We start from the raw sequence: 19,444 nt of genomic DNA on the forward strand, positions 1-19,444 counted from the left end.
GTTTTGGTTTTCAGTTGCGTACACGACTCAAGCGTCTCACTTGTTACTTGTTAGTGTTGCACCTTTGACAATCTGATCCTGACCAGTAGTAGTGTAAGTTGTTATGGTTAACCATTTTCACTTTATTTATTTTTTTAATTCGAAAATCATTGTGGATTTGGATGGTTTGGTTATTCTCCACGTATTTTTCCTTTTTTTGTCATCAAATATTAATTCCTTTTTTGAATATTTTTACAATACAATATGCATGCACCAAAAGCCTTGGTAAAGTGTGACATATATTAAATTATGATAAATTTATTTTATTCTAAATTTTTTTCTTTATTTTTAGGAGATAATTTATTGTGTGTAAAAATTTACACTAATAAAACATTAAAATTAAATTGATCTAAAATTTACCGATTACCTAATTTGTACATGCATAATACTTACGTTAAAGAAATAAAGTAATATATGTGTGTGTGATATTTCACACATAGCAATAATGTGGAATTGATTTGGTTTTTGAGTCGATAGCAGTTATAATCCGTGATCAGTTTAATATATATATATATATTATTTTTTAGTAGGCTGATCAGTTTAATTATTGATTTGGGGAATGATATTTTTTCTAGATCAATTTATATCTATTATATTCATTTATAAACAGCATTAGCCACCATTAAAATGGTCCGTATCTTGTTTGATATGGGACCATCCAACAAAACCCACCTACTTGTAAACACAAGCAAATTTATATTTAGCTTGCCTCACCGTTTCTCATTGACTTTTTTTTAAAAATAAAATAAAATAAAATAAATTATGGTATAACAAGTTTAGAAAAAGAGAAATTGAAAAGAAACGAATTAAGAAAGAAACAGATTCATACGGTGCATTGATCTGATTATCACATTGACATTTTTTGGGTTGTGACTTGTAACGGTTTGATGCGGTAAATTATGAGATTATTCAATTTAAACTATACAAGGGAATAAAAAAATTAGAAGAAAGGAATTATCACCGAGAATAATGACTTTTATGAAGAATATGTTCTCTAAATATTAGGGTCATGATACCTTTTGTCTAATATGAAAAGCATGGAATGCGTACTTCCTACTCCGAGTGCTGCACAAGAGAGTGCCGCCTGTTAACCTTTTACCCCACTCAAATTCCATACTTTTAAGACCTTTAACATTAAAAATAAAAACACACAAAATCAAACACAAAACAAAACACATTTTTACATTTTGTATTATTAGAAAAAAATATTTGTCATTTTAAATGACATAAAATTATGTTATTTTTATCATTGAAAATTAATAAAGTTAATAATGACTTTCGATTAACAATTTCTTTCGAGCTACAATTTTTATCACTGAAAATTGTAAAGTTATGTATACCATTTTAAAACTAAAAACATGTAAATGAGTGTGGAATCCAATTGGTGTTAAAAAAATGCCAATTTTATAGTTAATAGTTATAAACAAGTTTGAATTTGAAGATGAAAATTTTGTTAAAATTGTTGCGATTGACGAGGGAAGGAAAAAAATATATTAAAGGTTGAATAATATTTTATTAAATAAGAAAATTAAAATAAGGGAATATAAAAAATTAATCCTGAAACATGATTCGAGATATTTTAAATTATTTTAAAATATAATCTTTACCTTTTTTTTTAAGCTTGATACTTAACAAACATAATAGAATTAGATTATATTTACAATTTTATTTTTACAAATTCAATTATATATTTCAGGAAATATAAACTCTCTTCCCCAGCAATATATAGTTAATTTTGTAAGAGTTTCTAAATTATATATTTTGAGAAAGGGAAAAGTATTTATCTTACATAACTTATCTTATTTTACTTTAAAAAAAAGTGAGATCCATATTTTTATTTTATTTTTTGTCAACTCTCTCTTCTATTTTATCTATTTTTTTTTTAAATATTACAATCGGTTTATTGCTTCGCAACTAATTCGATTCGAGACGGGTTTAAGATTATCTTTCTCTCTTTCTTACGATGATATAACTTTACATCGTTTAAAATGACATTTTAGATTTCCTTTAAATATAAATACTCAAGTGTCTTGCCCGAAAAATATAATAAATTTTATAAGAAATGGTAAAAGAAAAGTTTGTAAACATAAAACTCGTATATGTATTGTAAATTTTAGTTTGTTGGAGATTCGGAAGGGTTTGATAAGAGAAGTGTGAGTGCAGTAGCGCTAGGGAAGAGGGAGAGTCCGTAAGGGCGTAAAAGAACTGTCTGAAACGCCTCTTTCCTCATTTTCTTGTTTGCGTCCTCTCTGCAACAACACCACTCTCTCTCTCTCTTTCTCTCTCTCTCTCTCTTTCTCGAATCTCCTTCGCCTCTTCCACTCACTCTTTCTCTGTGACGCTTTGTTTCGTTAAAAGGTACGCGCGTCTTGGGGTCATAGTCATTTCGTGTCTCTCTATACGCTGATTCATTTTGCTTTCATCATATGTACCAAATACCATGTTTCTGCACCGAATTTCAAAATCAATAGTTTTTATTTTTCTCTCTCTCTCCCGCAATAATAATTATAATAATAATTACTATTGGAACTTTGTAGGTCTTGACTGTGAATTCCGTTTTTTCAGCATTGATTTCGGATCGTTCTGACTTTTCGAGTGAGCTGAATATTTTCCGTATTTAGGATTTTCGATTTCACTGATTTGTATTCTTCTTTACTAATATATCAGATTGATTGGATCATCTCCGACCACCTTTTTCAATTTATTTGGGGATAGAGTATCATTTTTTGTTGGTTTTATTTATTTATTTTCCTTGTCTTGCCGGTGATTTGAGGTTGGTACTGATATCCATGATTAGAGTAAATAGGATATGATTCATTTGTTTATTTTTACAACACAACAGACACTTTTTTCCTCCCTTCCTGCAGATCCTACTGTATTGAAATGTTGTGTGTTCATCACTATCAATGTTTTATTGACTTAGATCACATTTGAAGTTGTTTCATGTCTTCATGTGGGTCAGTTTGGTATCCCCTTAAAAATTAGATCCTAAAGTCACTAGAAGTGGGCTTGTGGTGAGGGGCTAGAGTATTTTCCATGAGGTTATAGGTTCAAACTTCAGTGTCACCCGTTGTATAAAAAAAATTAGAGGCTAACAGTTCAAGGATGAGTTTTACGTGGGAAATTCTATTAAAAAACTTATTGCTCTTTACACGTTTTTCAACACCCTTTTGATTCTGAGCTTATATTTGGTCTTTATCTTCTGATCTTTTTTTGGTGGGGTATTTTAATTTGGAATTATGTTTAAATTCAGCATGACAACTGGTTTAGTGACAATGATAATTTGTTTTGGATTATGCTTTTGACTGTCATAGTATTTATAATTGCAATTGATGGTATGCCCTTTTCGTCACTATTCCAGGTAAAGAGCTATATTCACAAGTGAATGGTGTAGATTTGTATTTGCAGATGCAATAGGTGGTTGTGTTAGTATAACAAGATAAAAACTGTTGTGTACCTCACAATGGGTGCTGCTTGTTGTGTTGCTGCCAAAGATAAAACTATACAAAATGGTTCAACCAGTGACATTTTGCATCGGAATATTCGATGTTCTCCAACATGGAGCTTTCGGTGGGATCATCGAGGGCGTGTAGCTGGTGAAGATACTTCTATAAATTGGTTTTCTGATGGTATTAGCCGGAATGACGGATCAGAGAATAAAAATGAATCAGCATATGTATCAGAGGATGGAAGTCCATTGCAGAACTATCAACAGAACAGATACCAAAAATCCCCAATTTCTGAAGGAACTGCTGCACATATGAGAAATTCACCTTCAGGTAACTTTCTTGAAATCAGCTTTCTGGTTTTAACTGTGGTCCTACTTGGGTTGGACTTTCTTATTTTTAGAATTGGATTTTGTATCAGTTACTTCGTAGTTCATTCTACACTTATAATCACAAAGATAGGTGGAAGATATGAAATTAGTACATGGTATTACATTAAATTTGGAAACATGGTGATGTCTTCTCACATATATTTCTTTCTCATAAGCTATCAGACATGAGGTAGAAAACTGAAAAATTAGCAGCAAGTGTGGTTAATTAAAATGATAGTTGTGCACAAAGTTCTGAGTGGAGGAGAGAAGCTGGCATCACGAAGTAAGAGCAGAAGCTGTAGAACTATCAACTGTTTTTGCTTTATTTACTACATTGTTGTACTAGCAAGCCTAGAGGAATCAGCTGATCATTTTAAAAATGATGGCACTGCAAATCAAAGAGAAATGAGCTGTTAGGAATTTAAAATTTTCATGGTGTTAACCAGTGTTTAAAGTCAAACCATAGACATACCTACCAGAAAGGAATAGAAACCGAAAAAGTTGATGAATGTAAGAGCACCATTTCTGTTTGAATGAGAACAATTAGTTCAGCTAGTGAGATTAAGATACCAGTTTCAACCAGACAGGAGGTATTGCATTTGACAGTTTATAGAAGAAAGGAATAGACTGAAACATGAATGAGAACATATTAATTTCAGCTGGTGCAATTAAGGGTGCATTTGGACAAGCTTTTTTTATAAAAGCACTTTTTGATATAGTTTTTTTTTCAGAATATACTCTTTCTAGCTCTTGTGCTAAAACTGCTTGTTTTGTATAATGAGTTTTAGTTTTTTTTTTAAAAAAAAAACTTATCTAATTATCTTAGACGTTTTTAGACATAGTTTACAACATTTTTTTCAGCACCAACAAATGGTTTACCAAATCATTGATATAATAATGTCTTACAGTATCTGTACTTATGCTCCCTATCAAATAATATGTTTTTCTCTTCAGTCTTCAATCATTTGTGGTCCATCTCCTTTGTTAAGGAAACACTGGAGCATCAGTGAATTATCATGTCTTGAAATTTATCTATATTCTTATTTCTTACGAATCAATTTTTTTTTTGGGTACTAAAAAGTTCCTTTGTCATGCATTTTTTATCTTAAAGTTGTTACTAAAGAGAAAGTAGGATAAAATTCTCGACATAGGGCTTAGCCAATTTAACTCTTAATACAAGATCGTTCATGGCAAGTTTTTGTTGATTATTTAGATAGATGATTTTTTTCGAATCCATCCTCCCAAAGAACCTGTGAAGATTATTTAGGCAGTTAAGCAAATAGGTATAGATAAGGTGGTTTTGTATTGCTTGCTTTGCGTCCTATTAAAATATGTTGCATGACACTTTTTTTAACTAATACAGCCGCTAATTATTATTCTGTCAACTGGTTCTTTTATAGGATCTGAAATGGTTATTTATGTTTATTGCAGATCAATCTATTTCAAGGAACGTCTCTATGGATGTCAGTGTGGAACAGGTGAGGTTATAATAGTGAATTATTTTTTCGTTGTTTTGCATTTTTGCTCAGTTGTTGGTATGTGATTTCCTACCTATGAATCATTTTCTAGGTGAAGGGGTTGGCAGAATCATCAATAGTATCTAGTCCATCTCCCACAAAACCATCATTGCCATCAACTTCATTGTCAGCATCTCCTCTATTATCCCAATGTCACACGACTCCATCCAGCTCAACCCCATTAAGGTTGCCTTGCCGTTCTCCTGGACACCAGCTGTTACAGCAAGCTTCTTACAGCCGAACCCCAGCATTTAAGTCACCCGGCAGCTTCTCTCTGTCTGAAGATAGGCCAGGGTTTCCCTCATGGAGCAATGAATCAGGTATCCGCTCCCATGGTGGATCTTCAGATGGTTGGTCTATACCTGGCCTTTCTGAGTCGATGGGAACTCCCGTCAGAGAAAGTTGGTCATTTGATAGTGAGTCCTTTGGTTTTAATCGTGAAAGGTTAGCTAGATCCAATAGTTGGTTTTCTGCTTCACCAGTTGATTTGCAAACATGTGGTGTTTGCTCAAAGCTTTTAACGGAGAAGTCTTCTTGGAGCACCCAAAAGATAATTGCAAGTAATGACCTTTCTGTAGTTGCTGTTCTTATCTGTGGGCACATCTATCATGCTGAATGTTTGGAGACTATGACACCTGATATCAATAAGTATGACCCAGCTTGCCCAGTTTGCACTTTTGGTGAGAAACAAACTATGAAGCTGTCCGAAAAAGCTCTGAAAGCTGAAATGGATTTGAAGGCTAGAAACAAGAAATCAAAGAATCGGATTGTGAACAGCGATATCGATGATGATTCTGTTGTGTTCGATCACTTTAAAGGGAGAGGGCTTAAAGATAAAGGTCCTAGGATGGACTCCAATTCCAGTGGGAGAAGCTCCTTTGGGAAACCTTTTCTGAGGCGACACTTTTCCTTTGGATCAAAGGGTTCCAGATCCATGTTAGATAATCACCCTACAAGAAAGAAGGGCTTCTTTTGGGCCAAATCTAGCAAGGAATAAGCTCCTTTTTGGTTGTGGGGAGGTTAGTTGCATTATCTTAGTTTTGTTGCATGCGCCAGTTTATCAGTAGAATCCTTAAATTTGGCTTATGCCATGCATTGCCATAAAGAAATAAGGTTTCTCTGCTTTCCCATTCTATAGTTAGCAAGTTATTGTGCTTCCAGATTTTTTATGGTTTGGTTGTGCGAACAGAGTTTGAACTTCAAACATTTGATATCCCCCGGTTATAAACTATAGCATGATGGAAATCCTCAGTAATTCTTTTGTACTTAACACGTGTTTCTTTTCACCTTCTTTATGGCAGGTTCCATGTTGATCTTCTCTGCATCCTTAAAAGGATTGTGAAAAGGGCAAGATGTAATGCATGATTTCTGAGCATCTGTTCACACTAATCTGTGATTTCAACAAGATTAGAGGCTGAAGTTACTCTGTAAAGAACACATACAGAAGTGGAAGATGAATATAGAGACGTAGTAGATAGTGTTTTGAGACCAAGAGTCTTTTTGTTTTGTACAGGTCGATTTGATTATTGCAAGGATATAATTCATATCCAAATGATGTTCTGTTGACCATGATTCTGCTTTTATGTAATGCGTGCCATTAGCCCTTGGGAGTTTCTGGTGTTGGGCTATGGTCTTCTCCACAGATTGTTAGGCAATACCAATTATTTTGATTGACTTTAGTTGGTTGCTTTTAATGAAAAAACAGCTTCAGGAATAGCCTTTTATCAATTTAGTGTTTTTTTGTACGTGGCAGATTGATCTATGTACTTTTTTCTGGACGGGTTGCTCTTAATGAAAGAACGGTTTCAGGATAGCCTTGTATCAAATTAATGCTTTCGTCCGTAACAAGTTTTGTTATATGCTTTTTCATCAGTTGGTTGCATGCTTCTTTTATTATGCTGGGCAAGGATTTATGTTGCTTGTTGATTGCATGTTGACTGATGTTACTTATGGCTATAGAGGTCCGTGCATGTTTCTTTTGTTGTGTTTTTAAATTTGGTAAATTATACTTCCCTGTTTTAGAAAATTACACCTTTTACTTCAGAGATTTAATGTAAACTAATTCTTAAGGTCATTTTCCCCTTTTTCTGGCTTTCTTCATGATATGTTATTCAAAATCAATTGCTGTGACCCTGAAAGTTTAAAGAGAGAAAAAAAAAAGTCACCTGGAGACTCGTTCATTTATTTTCGTCGGAGAGAACTTTAAATTTTTAAAAATAAAAGACAAATTTAAACATTTCTCAAAGAAATAAATGTAATTTATTTTTATAATTTTTATCACTAATACATACTAATGTTATGATGCCATGTGAATACCTCAAGTGATATTAATAGAGAACATTTATTGATAGATACTTTTTACTGATTTTCATTAAGTAAATGTTTAATGAGATCATGTACAAAGAAGTTTAAATTTTTGTTTGCTTACAGCGTTAATTACGTGCATATTATACTTGTATGGGTATAATTATAACTTGATAAAAACATGCCCTAATTTTGTAGTCATGTATTTGCGTATTTAGCACTTTAAAAGTGTCTTAAGTCCACCTAACTTCCTCTTTCCACTAGGAAAGAATAAATATACAGGATACTAAAGTGTTAGAATTATCTAACGTACTAATTCTTATGAGTTACGAATTTTTTATTTTCATACAAACGTACTAATTTATGATCATGTGGTGCATTATGAATGTTTACTTACTGATTTAAATAATTATTTTGTTTGGATTTAGACACTTGTAATGTAACTATAATATTTGTATGGGTTTTCGTTTTATCCTTTAACATAACACAACAAACTTTCCTACTCTCACAATATTTTGTGGGGCTCACATTTTTTAAAACAAAAAAATAAATAAAAAATTAAAGCACGCAAAACGAATCTCTATAACATTACACAATCACTTTTCCTATAACATAACTCTTGTAAAACCCTATTTTTATTTGCACTTAAAATACTGGTTCGAATAGGTACAGTGCCGGCCTTAGCATATGATGAAAAGACGCTGAAAATAATTTAATTTATTATATTCCCTCGACATTAATTAAAAAAGAAAAAAATACACTCAAGTACTCCAGATCTTATCTCAATGGAATGAATGACCAGGGAGTATGTCAACAGAAGTCATATTCTTCGAAGCTGTTCATGATTCTAGATTTTAAGATAAGTACGACAATTCCATTGATTAGAAATGAAATCATGTCTTCAACAAGTTAAAATCGTTATTCTGAGTTAATATAATGGGTTTATCATCTATCATTTAACATGATCACAAAAATTTTCCTACACACACAACATTTTGTGGGGCTCGCAGCAAAAAAAAAAAAAACTCTGGCACGCAAAACGAATCTCTATAACATAACACAATCACTTTTCCTACAACATAACTCTTATAAAATCCTAATATAATATAGGAAAATACTATTCTCATATAACATGAGTAGTTATCTTCTTTTCTCTCACTTTAAAAATCGTGTCTTTTTTTTTTTTAAATAGCGAGCTCTACTTAAATTCTCTCTGTAACATAAAAGAACTACTTTCATATTTTCATATTAAGTGAGAGTAATATTACCCTATAATATAATCTCACATTTTTTTTCAGACAAGTGGAGCAAAACAAAACGAAATGCAGCATATGTGACCTTGGAAAGGACAACTGTCCTCTTTTCTCTTACGTGGCAACGGGTGTTTATATCTTGTGGAACCACGTGTTGGGTTGTTTGGCTCCAAGTTACATGCATATCTCCACCGCCACGAAAACCTCTGGTTTAAGAATTGAGAGAAACCCAAACTTGTTCACAGAATCACAGTATCTACTGCCACAGTCTAAATTTCTTCAAGTTGAAGGAAATGGCCGAAGCACACTTACGAGACGAACATGGCAACCCTATCCAACTCATTGACCAATACGGTAACCCTGTTAAGTTAACCGACAAGAACGGCCAACCCGTCCACCTCACAGGTGTTGCAACCACCACTCCTACTCCTTCCCCTGGCACAGCAGGGACCAATACCACTGCCACTGGGTCTATATTTGGAACCTACGGTGGCGTTGCATACGGTGGTGGTGCAACCACTGGCACAGCTAGCACTTTTGGGCCTGACAAAACCACGGTGGCTGATCTATTGGCTACCGAGCGAAGGACTGAGATGCCTGTGCATGACCCAACTAGGCTCCATGAGAGAGAGACTGGAGAGCTTCGTCGCTCCAGCAGTTCAAGCTCTAGCTCGGTATTTTTATCGTTACCTTTTTTTCGTTTATAATTTTAAGGTTTAATGTATTTCATATTATCCCTTATATACATATAAAGATATGTACGTAAAGAAAAAGAGAGATAGAAATTCTAAAAAAAAGAATAAAAGTAGGGTCCTAAAGAACCATAGGATACACCACTTCAAAAGTTAACTCAAAAGGTGAAAGTGTTAAAGGCCTTATAAAAGTCACATTAGTTGCTCATACAACCAATGTGAGACTATATCTCTCAACACGCCCCCTCGTGCAAGAGTGGACAAAAATAAAAAGCACAAAAAAGGTAAACAAAAAATTGGGTATGTGAGGGGGCGTGTTAGAGATATATAGTCTCACATTGGTTGTACGAGCAACTAATGTGAAGTGTATAAGACCTTAGGCACTCCCACCCTACACGGTTCCCACTGGACCCACTTAGTTGAAATCGTGGTTCCTCACAAATTCAAAAAAGACCCATATTAATCCTTAAAAAAAAAAACCTATATTAGTTCCTCAAAAGTCAAAAGACTAAAATGGATCTACTCTCAATTTCTTAGGGATCTTAGACTAATTTTTTTTTGTAAGGGATTAAAATAGAGACAGTGTTTTACTATTAGTACTGTAGTTAACAAAATCAAATTCTAATTACACATAAAATTTAAAACTTTAATTTAATTTTCAAGAATAAGAAAAGGATAGTAAATTAATAACTTACAAGACGTAGTTATCAATTCAATGGCGTTTAGTATTTAAATTCAATCATTGCTTTGAAGTCAGCAATTAATCTCAAAAGACTCATCCAACGATTTTGATAGTCATTCTGCAGTTATTATTATGATAATTCTGATTGGGTTTTGGTTCAACGTTTTTATAGTCTGAGGATGACGGGCAAGGTGGGAGGAGAAAGAAGAAGAAGGGACTGAAGTATAAAATAAAAGAGAAACTACCTGGGGTTGGAGGAGTGGGGAAGGAGCATTCACAGTCAACCACCACCACTACTACTACAACGGCTGCAACTACTGGTGCTCACCACCAACCTGAGCATGAGAAGAAGAGTATTATGGAGAAGATCAAAGAAAAATTGCCTGGCCACCACACCCACTGAACCTTTCTCTCTATGACCTCTGTCCGTCCGTGTCTTGTTTGAGTCTATGCGATTTTGTATTATCGTACCAATGTATTAATAATTAGTTGCAATTATGCTTTATATTATATGTAAGAATACATGGTGTGACTATCTTCTGCATTATGTATATGTATGTACTATATATATGTACATAACGCCTTGAATATCTCGATCGTACCCACAACATTACTTTTAATATCTAGTTCAAGTGGTGTATAAGCTGCACTAACTATATTTAATTTTGATGGATACGTGATAGCACGAGATTCAGGAAGATGGGCTATGGCTATGGCTATGGCTATGGGGATCTAGCAATTGGCCAATAGCTAGGGGTGTCAATACCCGTATTGACTCACGGGTTGACATGTGACTCGACCCGCCAAATCACGTGTCGTGTCAACCCGTGTGTCAGAGTTGTGTAAATGTGACTCGTTTATTTTCGTGTCGGGTCACGTGTCAACCCGCGGGTTTGCGTGTCAACCTGCACAGTGTCATTTTTTTATTTTTTAATTAAATATTTTATTATATTATTATTTTTATTCATTTATATATTGATATATATAGTCATTTTTTAGTATAGAAAAGAATAGAAGGAACTAAAAATCTCAAAAAATAGAAGCTAATCTTTTTTTTTTTTTTTTATTGTTTTTAATTTATTTATTTTTCAAAAAATCCCACTTTTTTTTTAAATTTTAAATTTTACGGGTCATGTCGTGTCGACCCGTGACCCGCAACGGGTCGTGTCAGGTGTTTTACGATCCGTTTACAAAACGGGTCGTGTCAGGGTTTGTGTTTTACGATCTGTTTACAAAACGAGTCGTGTCAGGGTCGTGTCAAATAGTGTACGGGTTAAAAACGTGTCGTGTCGTGTCGGGTTGACCCGTATTGCCACTCCTACCAATAGCTCAATAAATATATTGTTGCATGGGGTTTCTTTTGTGCAGAGCGATTTGCTTGTCCCACATCCAGAATAATGGACACGAGAATAGAATTAGCCATTAGTGCTTGTCTGATACGTCTTCTTTTATGGAAGTTGGTGGTGGTGACGAATGAATGCATTCATCATTTTCTATTTATTTATTTGGAGAAAAAATAATAATTTATTCACTAATTCTTGTTATATTAAAATAAAGAAATTAAGGCAAGCTTAGTTATATTCGATATCTTCAATAAATAAATCGTTTCTGGATTAACCTAATGTGAGTTGAATTTTGGATTAACGAAATGGAATGAAGTAATATTAATAAAATAATACAGTAAATTATTAATTATAATTAAGGGATTAATATTTATCAATAAAATATGATTTTATTTTCTATATAAATATAAAATTATGTGAAATTTATATCTCTTTAGCTTCACACATTTTTACAGGTATAGTGAGAAATATTAATTTCTATAATTAACCAAGACAAGACAAAACATTAAATGAAAAGGGTACAATTGAAAATTTATCATTTTAAAAAAAGAAAGAAAAGGATTCCGTTGTTAAACTCAAATGCGTGCTCACTGTCACTGCTACTCCAAAGCAAAAATTGGGGAATAGGTTAAGGTGGAATGTATCTTCTCTCCCACTCCCTAATTCCCAATCGTGCAATCTCTCCAACCTTGCGTCTTGGATCAGCCAGAGTGGTGAGAGCAATGGGGGCCCACACCACTACTCTCGAACTCAATCGCTTCGCCGAGGTCGGTAACAGAGTCGCCGATGCCGCCGGTGAAGTTATCCGCAAATATTTCAGGAACAAATTAGACATTCTTGACAAACATGATCTCAGTAACTCCTCCACTTCGCTTTCGACCTTTGAAATTTAAAATGCTTTTTATTTATTTATTTAGAGTTTAATGCCTTGTATTCCCTCTGCTTTTACTAAATATTGCAGGTCCAGTAACCATAGCGGATCAATCTGCTGAGGAAGCTATGGTTTCAATCATACAAGACAATTTCCCTTCTCATGCCATGTAACTATTTAACCCTACTTTAATTATTTAATTTTTTTTATTTAAAAATAAAAAAATTGGTTGTGATTATCCTTCATTAGGTGAAATGCCAACATGATTGAAACGAAGTAGTACTACAACTAGTATGAAAGATTACAAACTCATATGCTGCATGTGCTGATGTGGAAATGGAAATGGAAGATCCAATTATAACAATATTATCCATCGTTCACTGTTATTCCCCTTGAACCTAATAAAAATAAGGGATTTGGTGTGAAACACTCGAGTGTTTTAACCTTTAGATTGATATATTTGTATGGAGATTTGTTATTTAATTGACAAATAAAATAAAAGAGAACTGTACAACACTGCTGTTCCTAGAGGACTTGTGTGCTCGTGCGATCAGCAGCACAACCCATGAAATAATACACAAAACTTGCAACGGGATGGTTAATCATGTAGTTAAAATTACTGAAGCACGAGCCTGGACTTTCCACTAAATTGCAGTTACGGAGAGGAAAATGGATGGAAGTGTAAAGAAAAAAGTGCTGACTATGTTTGGGTATTAGATCCCATTGATGGTACAAAGAGCTTTATTACTGGTAATTTTCTTTTATGGTTTATTATTATTATTGGGCCGGAGTCCCAAAATTCCACTTTGACACTGCTTTTTCTGTATCCATTTCAGGGAAACCCTTATTTGGTACTCTCATTGCTCTTCTACAAAACGGCTCACCAGTAAGGATTTCTTACCACTTGAATGCTTATATAGAATTAGATCCATTCACATTTTATTTTCCTACAACTGCGTGGTAATTTTTTGCAACATTCTTACTAAAGAAAGAAAGACAGGATATTCAATCATCCTCATTTCTTTAATATTTTAAAAAAAAATCCGAGTCTTTGACAAAGTCAATATCAATTTGTTTGATTTTTTTATCCAGTGATACACTGATGCATATATATTAAGTGATGCTTGGTATATTACCTGCATAATTACATTGTAGTGTAACTGAGGATGTTGTCGAGATGAATGTCAAATTGTAATCAATGCTGTCATCATTTTCAGTTAATTGAGAAGTAAACTTTATGTTAAGTTTAGTTTCCTTTTCATCAGATCCTTGGCATAATTGATCAACCTGTGTTAAGAGAAAGATGGATTGGGATAACTGGAAAGAGAACTACGCTGAATGGACTAGAAGTGTCCACACGCACTTGTGCGGACCTTTCTCAATCATACTTGTATGCTTTTCTTCTTTTTCCGTAGCTAACTTTATTATGAATGGTTTCTGAATTGGAAGACGGAAAAGAAGGCTGGTCTGGAAACAAAAGTAGTTGACATTTATTTTAAACCATCTGCAGTTTTTGACATGGTTACTATAGGTTTACTAGTCTAACTAGTAACAAATCTAATTTCATTTTTTTCCCCTGTTTAGGTACACCACAAGCCCGCACCTGTTCAGTGGAGATGCAGAAGAGGCATTCATCCGTGTTAGAAGCAAGGTCGGGTTGCATTTTTACTTCATTTGTTACATATAGGTAGTGCACATAATATCTCAAAAACTGCGTTAATTTCATTTGTGAAGGTGTGTCTTTTATGAATATGCTGTCAAAATATTTAGTTTGTGAAGGTGTGCCTTTTCCTAACTAGAGTACTGCTTTAATTTCTACTAAAGCATTGATTACTCTAGTTTTATTTCCAAAACAAGGAGGGTTGCGCACACATGAATCCACTTGTGTTATAAACACGATCAATTATTATTGTATTGCTGACTCCACCTTTTGAAGAACTACTAAAGTATCACAGAGAACGAGAATTCAAGGAACAAAATTAACTTGGCTTTGTACATTTCTGACTCAATTAGTTATCAATATTGACCATCAGTTTCTCTTCTACTTATTGACGTTGTTTTACATTAGTGTCTGAACTCATCTTAGAATGAAGGTTGAAGACTGCATCTGATAGTAATTGCTAAAATGAAATTTTCTCTTCCTCAAGAGATATATCTAGATTTATTATTGCCGTTCAATTACTCCTTGCACTCTTCAGGTTAAAACTCCATTATATGGCTGCGACTGCTATGCATATGCTCTTTTGTCTTCTGGCTTTGTGGATCTTGTTGTTGAGTCCGGTCTGAAGGTATGCTCTACTCTCTATTTTCTCACCTTTGGTTGCATGTTTAACTTAAGAATCTTTGGACCCATATAGAGCAAAACCCTGAGATGACTAAAACAAGATTTGTTTGTAATATAATTATTTGAGTATCTTCTTTGGGTAAACTTTGTATTTCAGCCATACGATTTTCTTGCATTGATACCTGTCATTGAAGGCGCTGGGGGTATCATAACTGATTGGAAAGGACATCAACTCTCTTGGCAGGCTTCTCCACTTTCAATCGCTACAAGTACGTGCTATTTGAATATCGCCCCTTTGAAACCGTGTCTAGTTTCAGTTTCATTCTGAATTGCTTTCTGTTGATCTTATTGCCACCTTAAATAAATGAAATCTAAATGTCATGAATGTTTTGTGCTTACTTCATCCTTACTGTGCCAAGAAAAGAAGCTAAAAAAAAAGTTGTTTTTTTTTTTTATTAAATTTTTATTTTTGTGCTACCGATTCATTATATGAAGCACGGATTTATTTTATCAAATATGATTTTTAGTCATTTCTGTTCCCCCAATCAAAAGCAGAGGAAAAAAATATTTTTATGAGGTTACAGTGCACCCCCTCATTATTGCTTCATTAGGTTCCATTATATGTTAATGAATTGCATGTGACAGGTTTTAATGTGGTGGCGGCTGGTGACAGACAGATTCATCAACAGGCTCTAGATTTATTACAATGGAAGTGACAGTATGGATAATAACCGAGTACAATTTGATGTTTGTAATCTTCTCTGTAAGCCGTGTCTTGGTTCAGACGTTCCTGCGGACGTGTATTATGATGCCATTGTTCAGTTTTTATTTATTAAGGACGTATTTTATGAATTGTTTTTAGCACTACGAACAAATAAATTTGAGCTGGTCAATAACGTAGCAAACAAACTGAGCAGATGGTGAAGGGTAGTAGTCGACTATAAACACTGTGTAACGAGGAAACGCTGATTTACAACCTTGCAACGACCTCCTAATTGCTCATCTTTTTAAGATGGATGTGATCAATTGATCTCTGTACACCTTACAATAGAATGCTTTCTTTGCTTTCAAACTTTAAAAAAGAAACAGAAAATGTCAAGTAATATGGTAACCTAAAACTAATAGAGAGTAAGCTGCATGACTTTATTGTTTAGTGGCTGGAAGAGACCAAACAATGGAAATATGTACATCTTGGGCAGTGACAGTCACAGATAAGCAGATGTGCCAACAACAAATTGACTTTTAATATTTCCCGAAATCTGCATTATAATGGGCGCTTGATTCCAGTTTCTTTGCCTCGTTCAATTTACGGACACCCTGGAAGATAAGGAAGACAACAACAAAGACAATAAAGAATTTAGGATTGGTGTCCTTCCCCAAAGCAATGATTCTACTCATGAAAAATCCCATGGACACATAAATCCCAGCCCTCCCGCTACAGCACTCTATCACAACTCCATTTTGAAAAAATACACAGTAACTCAAACCTGTATAGTATATCATATTCGGACTGAAGAACACAAACTACTGATCTTTGTCGACATTTAGAGTTTATAGATGGAATTCAATCATTAAAACTAAACACAAGGCATTTGAAATAGACAGACACTTGAAAAATTGCTAATTAGAGCCCTAACTCTATCGTTTGCAATCAAATTGCTAGCCAAATACTACTTAAGCTTTTCAATGTATTGAGGGGAGTTTTGATTCCCTAAATACACTTTTACTGCAAAGTGAATAACTACCTTTCAATATGATCTGACAGAAATTACTGATACTGCGTTATATTTTACCTATGAAAACCTACTAAAAGCACCCAATGAAACATAACCATTCCTTTTATAAGTTTACAACAATTTGTAGGATCTACTTAGTGTTATCAAATGGAAGCACCTTACCTTCATGAAATCTTCATGAATTACATAATCACGTTCTGCACGAATTGCAGCCATCCCAGCTTCAGTGCAAACATTACGAAGATCAGCACCATTGAACCCCTGCAGTCAATACATTACATAATCATAAGGAAAAGAATATGAAATACTTTTGACATGCATAGGTATCCTTAATTTACCTCAGCAAGCTTAACAACTGCTTCATAGTCAATTTCACCATGTTTTGCAACTCCAGCAGCATGGATTTTGAGGATTTCCATCCTTGACTGTTCATTTGGTAATGGAATTTTAATTTTCCGATCAAGACGACTACGGCGAAGAAGGGCTGGATCAAGAATATCTGGCCTATTTGTAGCCATAATGATTTTAACCTAGACACAACATCCAACATAACCACTAGTATATATATATGGAAACAATGTAGATAAAATATCAACATCAACGTGAACATCACCTTTTATCTCAAACTAGTTGAGCCGACATATTTAGAAAAAAAAAATACATGGAGTCGATTTTCTAACCAAGTGCAGATCTCCTACATGTTATGAACAATAAACATAGAATGGGAAATCACCTGTCCAAGCTGATCAAATCCATCCAGCTGGTTAAGCAGCTCCATGAGGGTTCTTTGAATTTCACGATCAACACCTGTGCCCTTACGCAAGCGCCGTCCACAAATAGCATCAATCTCATCCATGAATATGATGCAAGGCTAAACAAAAGGATGGAAACAGTAAAAATCAATTCTAAATAGGTATTGAAAACAAAAGTTCCTTTCGGATGCAATGGAAGTTCTTACTACCTGATGATCGCGAGCATATCGAAACATTTCCCTAATCAGTCTTGCGCCTTCACCAACATACTTAACATTTATAGCACTAGCTACAACCTGGAAAAAAAAGTAAAATTATGAGTAGAATGCCACATCAAGCATTTAGTACGCAGAGCATAAAAAACAGAATAGAACCTTTAAGAATTTAACATCTATATTGCTGGCAATTACTCTTGCTAATAATGTCTTCCCAGTTCCAGGAGGTCCATAAAGAAGAACACCCTGTAAGAAAAGAAAAGAAAAAAAAAATCCAGTTCTTTTTCCTTTAATGAAGCGTTAATCTTAAGTCATACAAATGTTTGACAGAACAGCCATGCCTTAGGGGGTTTGATTCCAACCCTAAGAAAAAGCTCAGGATTCATTAGAGGCAGCTCAATTGATTCCCTGAGTTCTCGAATCTGATCTGAAAGCCCCCCAACTACAGAGTAACTAACATGTACTGGATATTTACGAAGCATATTATACACAAACAGGTCAACCTGTCAAATGGTGAATAAAATACAAAAATAATGTCAGGAACGTAGAATGGTAATCAGTCAGAAAACAAATTATCCAAGCGTAGATGAGGGATGGATATATACTTTGCGAGGAAGAATCCTCATAATGGTTAGCGTAGTCATTTCCAGCACAATCCGAGTTCCTGCAGTTAGCTTCTCCTTGACCACCTTATTACTACAGCCAACAACACATCTTCGTCTACCACACACTTTAACTATAACTGAAAGGATTCCAATAATATGGCGCTGCTTAAATTATCATCTCTAATCAATCTCCCAACTTATGACTAAGAGAACAGACGAAATAGAGTTTACAAAAATAATACAACAAAGCATAAATTTAGGTTTTGCTTGCTTAATCGATTAAGTGAAAATTGGAAGGTGAAAAATCTAGAACGAAAATCACTTTGCACTCGCTTGCTACAACATAATATTGATTTTCTTTTTCTTTTTTATATTATCAATCAGTTCATCAATTACTCAACTAGTCCGATTTGATCACATAGAAGGCAAAGCTCTCCCTCCCAAATTTTAACACAGCTGCATTCATAGTAACTCGATCTTAGAAACATGGAAAACGGCAATAACAAACTATGCTTACAGCGTTCATTGTCAAGAGGCATTAGAACATCACCAACGAATTGGCCAACACTCTGGAGGAACTTCAATTCATTTTCAGTTTTCGCGAAATCCTTCTTTACAGTCTGCAATTTCTCTCTTTCTGAGAACAATATAATTCCAAATAAATCAATTTACTGAAACACCACATTGTAAAAAAATTTAACATCGATATAGCAAGTTTATCGAACCAAATGAAGAATACATTTTTATTTTATTTTATTTTTCATAAAAAAAGTGGTAATTGAAAAAGAAATAGGGTTTGGTGTTGGATTAAGAGGTGACCTGCTCGGAGTGTGTAGTGAAAGAACTTATGAGAGGAGAGGAGCTCTCTGTGATGCTTCATCAATGCAAGACGATGTTGTATAGCTCTTTGTCTCATGCTCGACATTTCTCAACTGCGATCGCTGCTACTCTTTCTTCTTCGCCAATCACAATTGGACAGTTTCACTTCCCGCCCAAGCAACCAACCTACATTTTAAATGGACAATAAATTAGAGTGAGAGGTTATACTACTCTTAATGTAAAACTTTAACCGTTGATTTCTGTCAACTTAACGGTCGTAATTTATGGTGTTATACTTATTGATTAATTATTAATTTGTAATAAATTATAACTGTTAGATTGACGGAAATCAACGGTTAAGATTTGGTAATAAGAGGTAATAAGAAAAATAGGTAGTAAGTATAATCTTACTCTAAATTAAAATGTTAAATATATTATATTTTTGGGGTTTTGCATTTGTCATTTAATATGACACAACAAACTTTTTTACACACATAACATTTTGTGGGACCCAC

At 34.1% G+C, this 19,444-nt stretch overlaps 4 protein-coding genes across 5 annotated transcripts; 3 read left to right on the plus strand and 1 right to left on the minus strand.

The window, feature by feature from the left end:
* Positions 1-2,172: 2,172 nt before the first annotated feature.
* LOC133306674 (uncharacterized) lies at positions 2,173-7,159 on the plus strand. Of its 2 annotated transcripts, XM_061507018.1 has the most exons (6): positions 2,173-2,397; positions 2,577-2,634; positions 3,401-3,818; positions 5,288-5,334; positions 5,426-6,392; positions 6,675-7,159. In XM_061507018.1, the coding sequence occupies exons 3-5, from the start codon at positions 3,503-3,505 to the stop codon at positions 6,368-6,370; spliced, it is 1,308 nt and encodes a 435-aa protein (XP_061363002.1). In that variant the 5' UTR covers positions 2,173-2,397; positions 2,577-2,634; positions 3,401-3,502; the 3' UTR covers positions 6,371-6,392; positions 6,675-7,159. The 2 variants fall into 2 exon arrangements, with proteins under 2 accessions (XP_061363002.1, XP_061362993.1); XM_061507009.1 differs by lacking the exon at positions 2,577-2,634.
* A 2,031-nt stretch (positions 7,160-9,190) lies between these two features.
* LOC133306690 (late embryogenesis abundant protein-like) lies at positions 9,191-10,744 on the plus strand. Its single transcript, XM_061507041.1, has 2 exons — positions 9,191-9,604; positions 10,477-10,744. Exons 1-2 carry the CDS (start codon positions 9,224-9,226, stop codon positions 10,705-10,707), a joined length of 612 nt encoding a protein of 203 aa, XP_061363025.1. The 5' UTR covers positions 9,191-9,223; the 3' UTR covers positions 10,708-10,744.
* A 1,511-nt stretch (positions 10,745-12,255) lies between these two features.
* Positions 12,256-15,815, plus strand: LOC133306685 (bifunctional phosphatase IMPL2, chloroplastic). Its single transcript, XM_061507026.1, has 9 exons — positions 12,256-12,502; positions 12,609-12,687; positions 13,174-13,268; positions 13,355-13,404; positions 13,784-13,908; positions 14,103-14,169; positions 14,717-14,806; positions 14,960-15,071; positions 15,448-15,815. The coding sequence occupies exons 1-9, from the start codon at positions 12,286-12,288 to the stop codon at positions 15,516-15,518; spliced, it is 906 nt and encodes a 301-aa protein (XP_061363010.1). The 5' UTR covers positions 12,256-12,285; the 3' UTR covers positions 15,519-15,815.
* A 201-nt stretch (positions 15,816-16,016) lies between these two features.
* LOC133306623 (26S proteasome regulatory subunit 10B homolog A-like) lies at positions 16,017-19,035 on the minus strand. The gene is made up of 10 exons (XM_061506944.1): positions 18,930-19,035; positions 18,628-18,747; positions 18,111-18,247; positions 17,847-18,008; positions 17,665-17,751; positions 17,500-17,586; positions 17,272-17,409; positions 16,877-17,068; positions 16,701-16,799; positions 16,017-16,119 (listed from the first exon to the last, which is right to left on the minus strand). The coding sequence occupies exons 1-10, from the start codon at positions 19,033-19,035 to the stop codon at positions 16,045-16,047; spliced, it is 1,203 nt and encodes a 400-aa protein (XP_061362928.1). The 3' UTR covers positions 16,017-16,044.
* Between the last annotated feature and the right edge of the window lie 409 nt (positions 19,036-19,444).

Source organism: Gastrolobium bilobum, unplaced genomic scaffold, assembly GCF_033153095.1.
Source record: "Gastrolobium bilobum isolate Gb01-03AN ecotype WA unplaced genomic scaffold, APGP_CSIRO_Gbil_v1 utg27758, whole genome shotgun sequence".
In the NCBI taxonomy this organism is placed as follows: Eukaryota; Viridiplantae; Streptophyta; class Magnoliopsida; order Fabales; family Fabaceae; genus Gastrolobium; species Gastrolobium bilobum.

Bases quoted from the DNA above. Each gene is read 5' to 3' on its own strand.
- LOC133306674 (XM_061507018.1), top strand. From the start codon at position 3,503: ATGGGTGCTGCTTGTTGTGTTGCTGCCAAAGATAAAACTATACAAAAT. The intron at 3,819-5,287 runs GTAACTTTCTTG...TGTTTATTGCAG, and splicing joins TATGAGAAATTCACCTTCAG to ATCAATCTATTTCAAGGAAC. The intron at 5,335-5,425 runs GTGAGGTTATAA...ATCATTTTCTAG, and splicing joins TGGATGTCAGTGTGGAACAG to GTGAAGGGGTTGGCAGAATC.
- LOC133306690 (XM_061507041.1), top strand. From the start codon at position 9,224: ATGGCCGAAGCACACTTACGAGACGAACATGGCAACCCTATCCAACTC. The intron at 9,605-10,476 runs GTATTTTTATCG...ACGTTTTTATAG, and splicing joins GCAGTTCAAGCTCTAGCTCG to TCTGAGGATGACGGGCAAGG.
- LOC133306685 (XM_061507026.1), top strand. From the start codon at position 12,286: ATGTATCTTCTCTCCCACTCCCTAATTCCCAATCGTGCAATCTCTCCA. The intron at 12,688-13,173 runs GTAACTATTTAA...ACTAAATTGCAG, and splicing joins AATTTCCCTTCTCATGCCAT to TTACGGAGAGGAAAATGGAT. The intron at 13,909-14,102 runs GTATGCTTTTCT...TCCCCTGTTTAG, and splicing joins GACCTTTCTCAATCATACTT to GTACACCACAAGCCCGCACC.
- LOC133306623 (XM_061506944.1), bottom strand. From the start codon at position 19,035: ATGTCGAGCATGAGACAAAGAGCTATACAACATCGTCTTGCATTGATG. The intron at 18,748-18,929 runs GTCACCTCTTAA...TATTGTTCTCAG, and splicing joins TCACTACACACTCCGAGCAG to AAAGAGAGAAATTGCAGACT. The intron at 17,069-17,271 runs GTGATTTCCCAT...TGTTGTGTCTAG, and splicing joins GATTTGATCAGCTTGGACAG to GTTAAAATCATTATGGCTAC.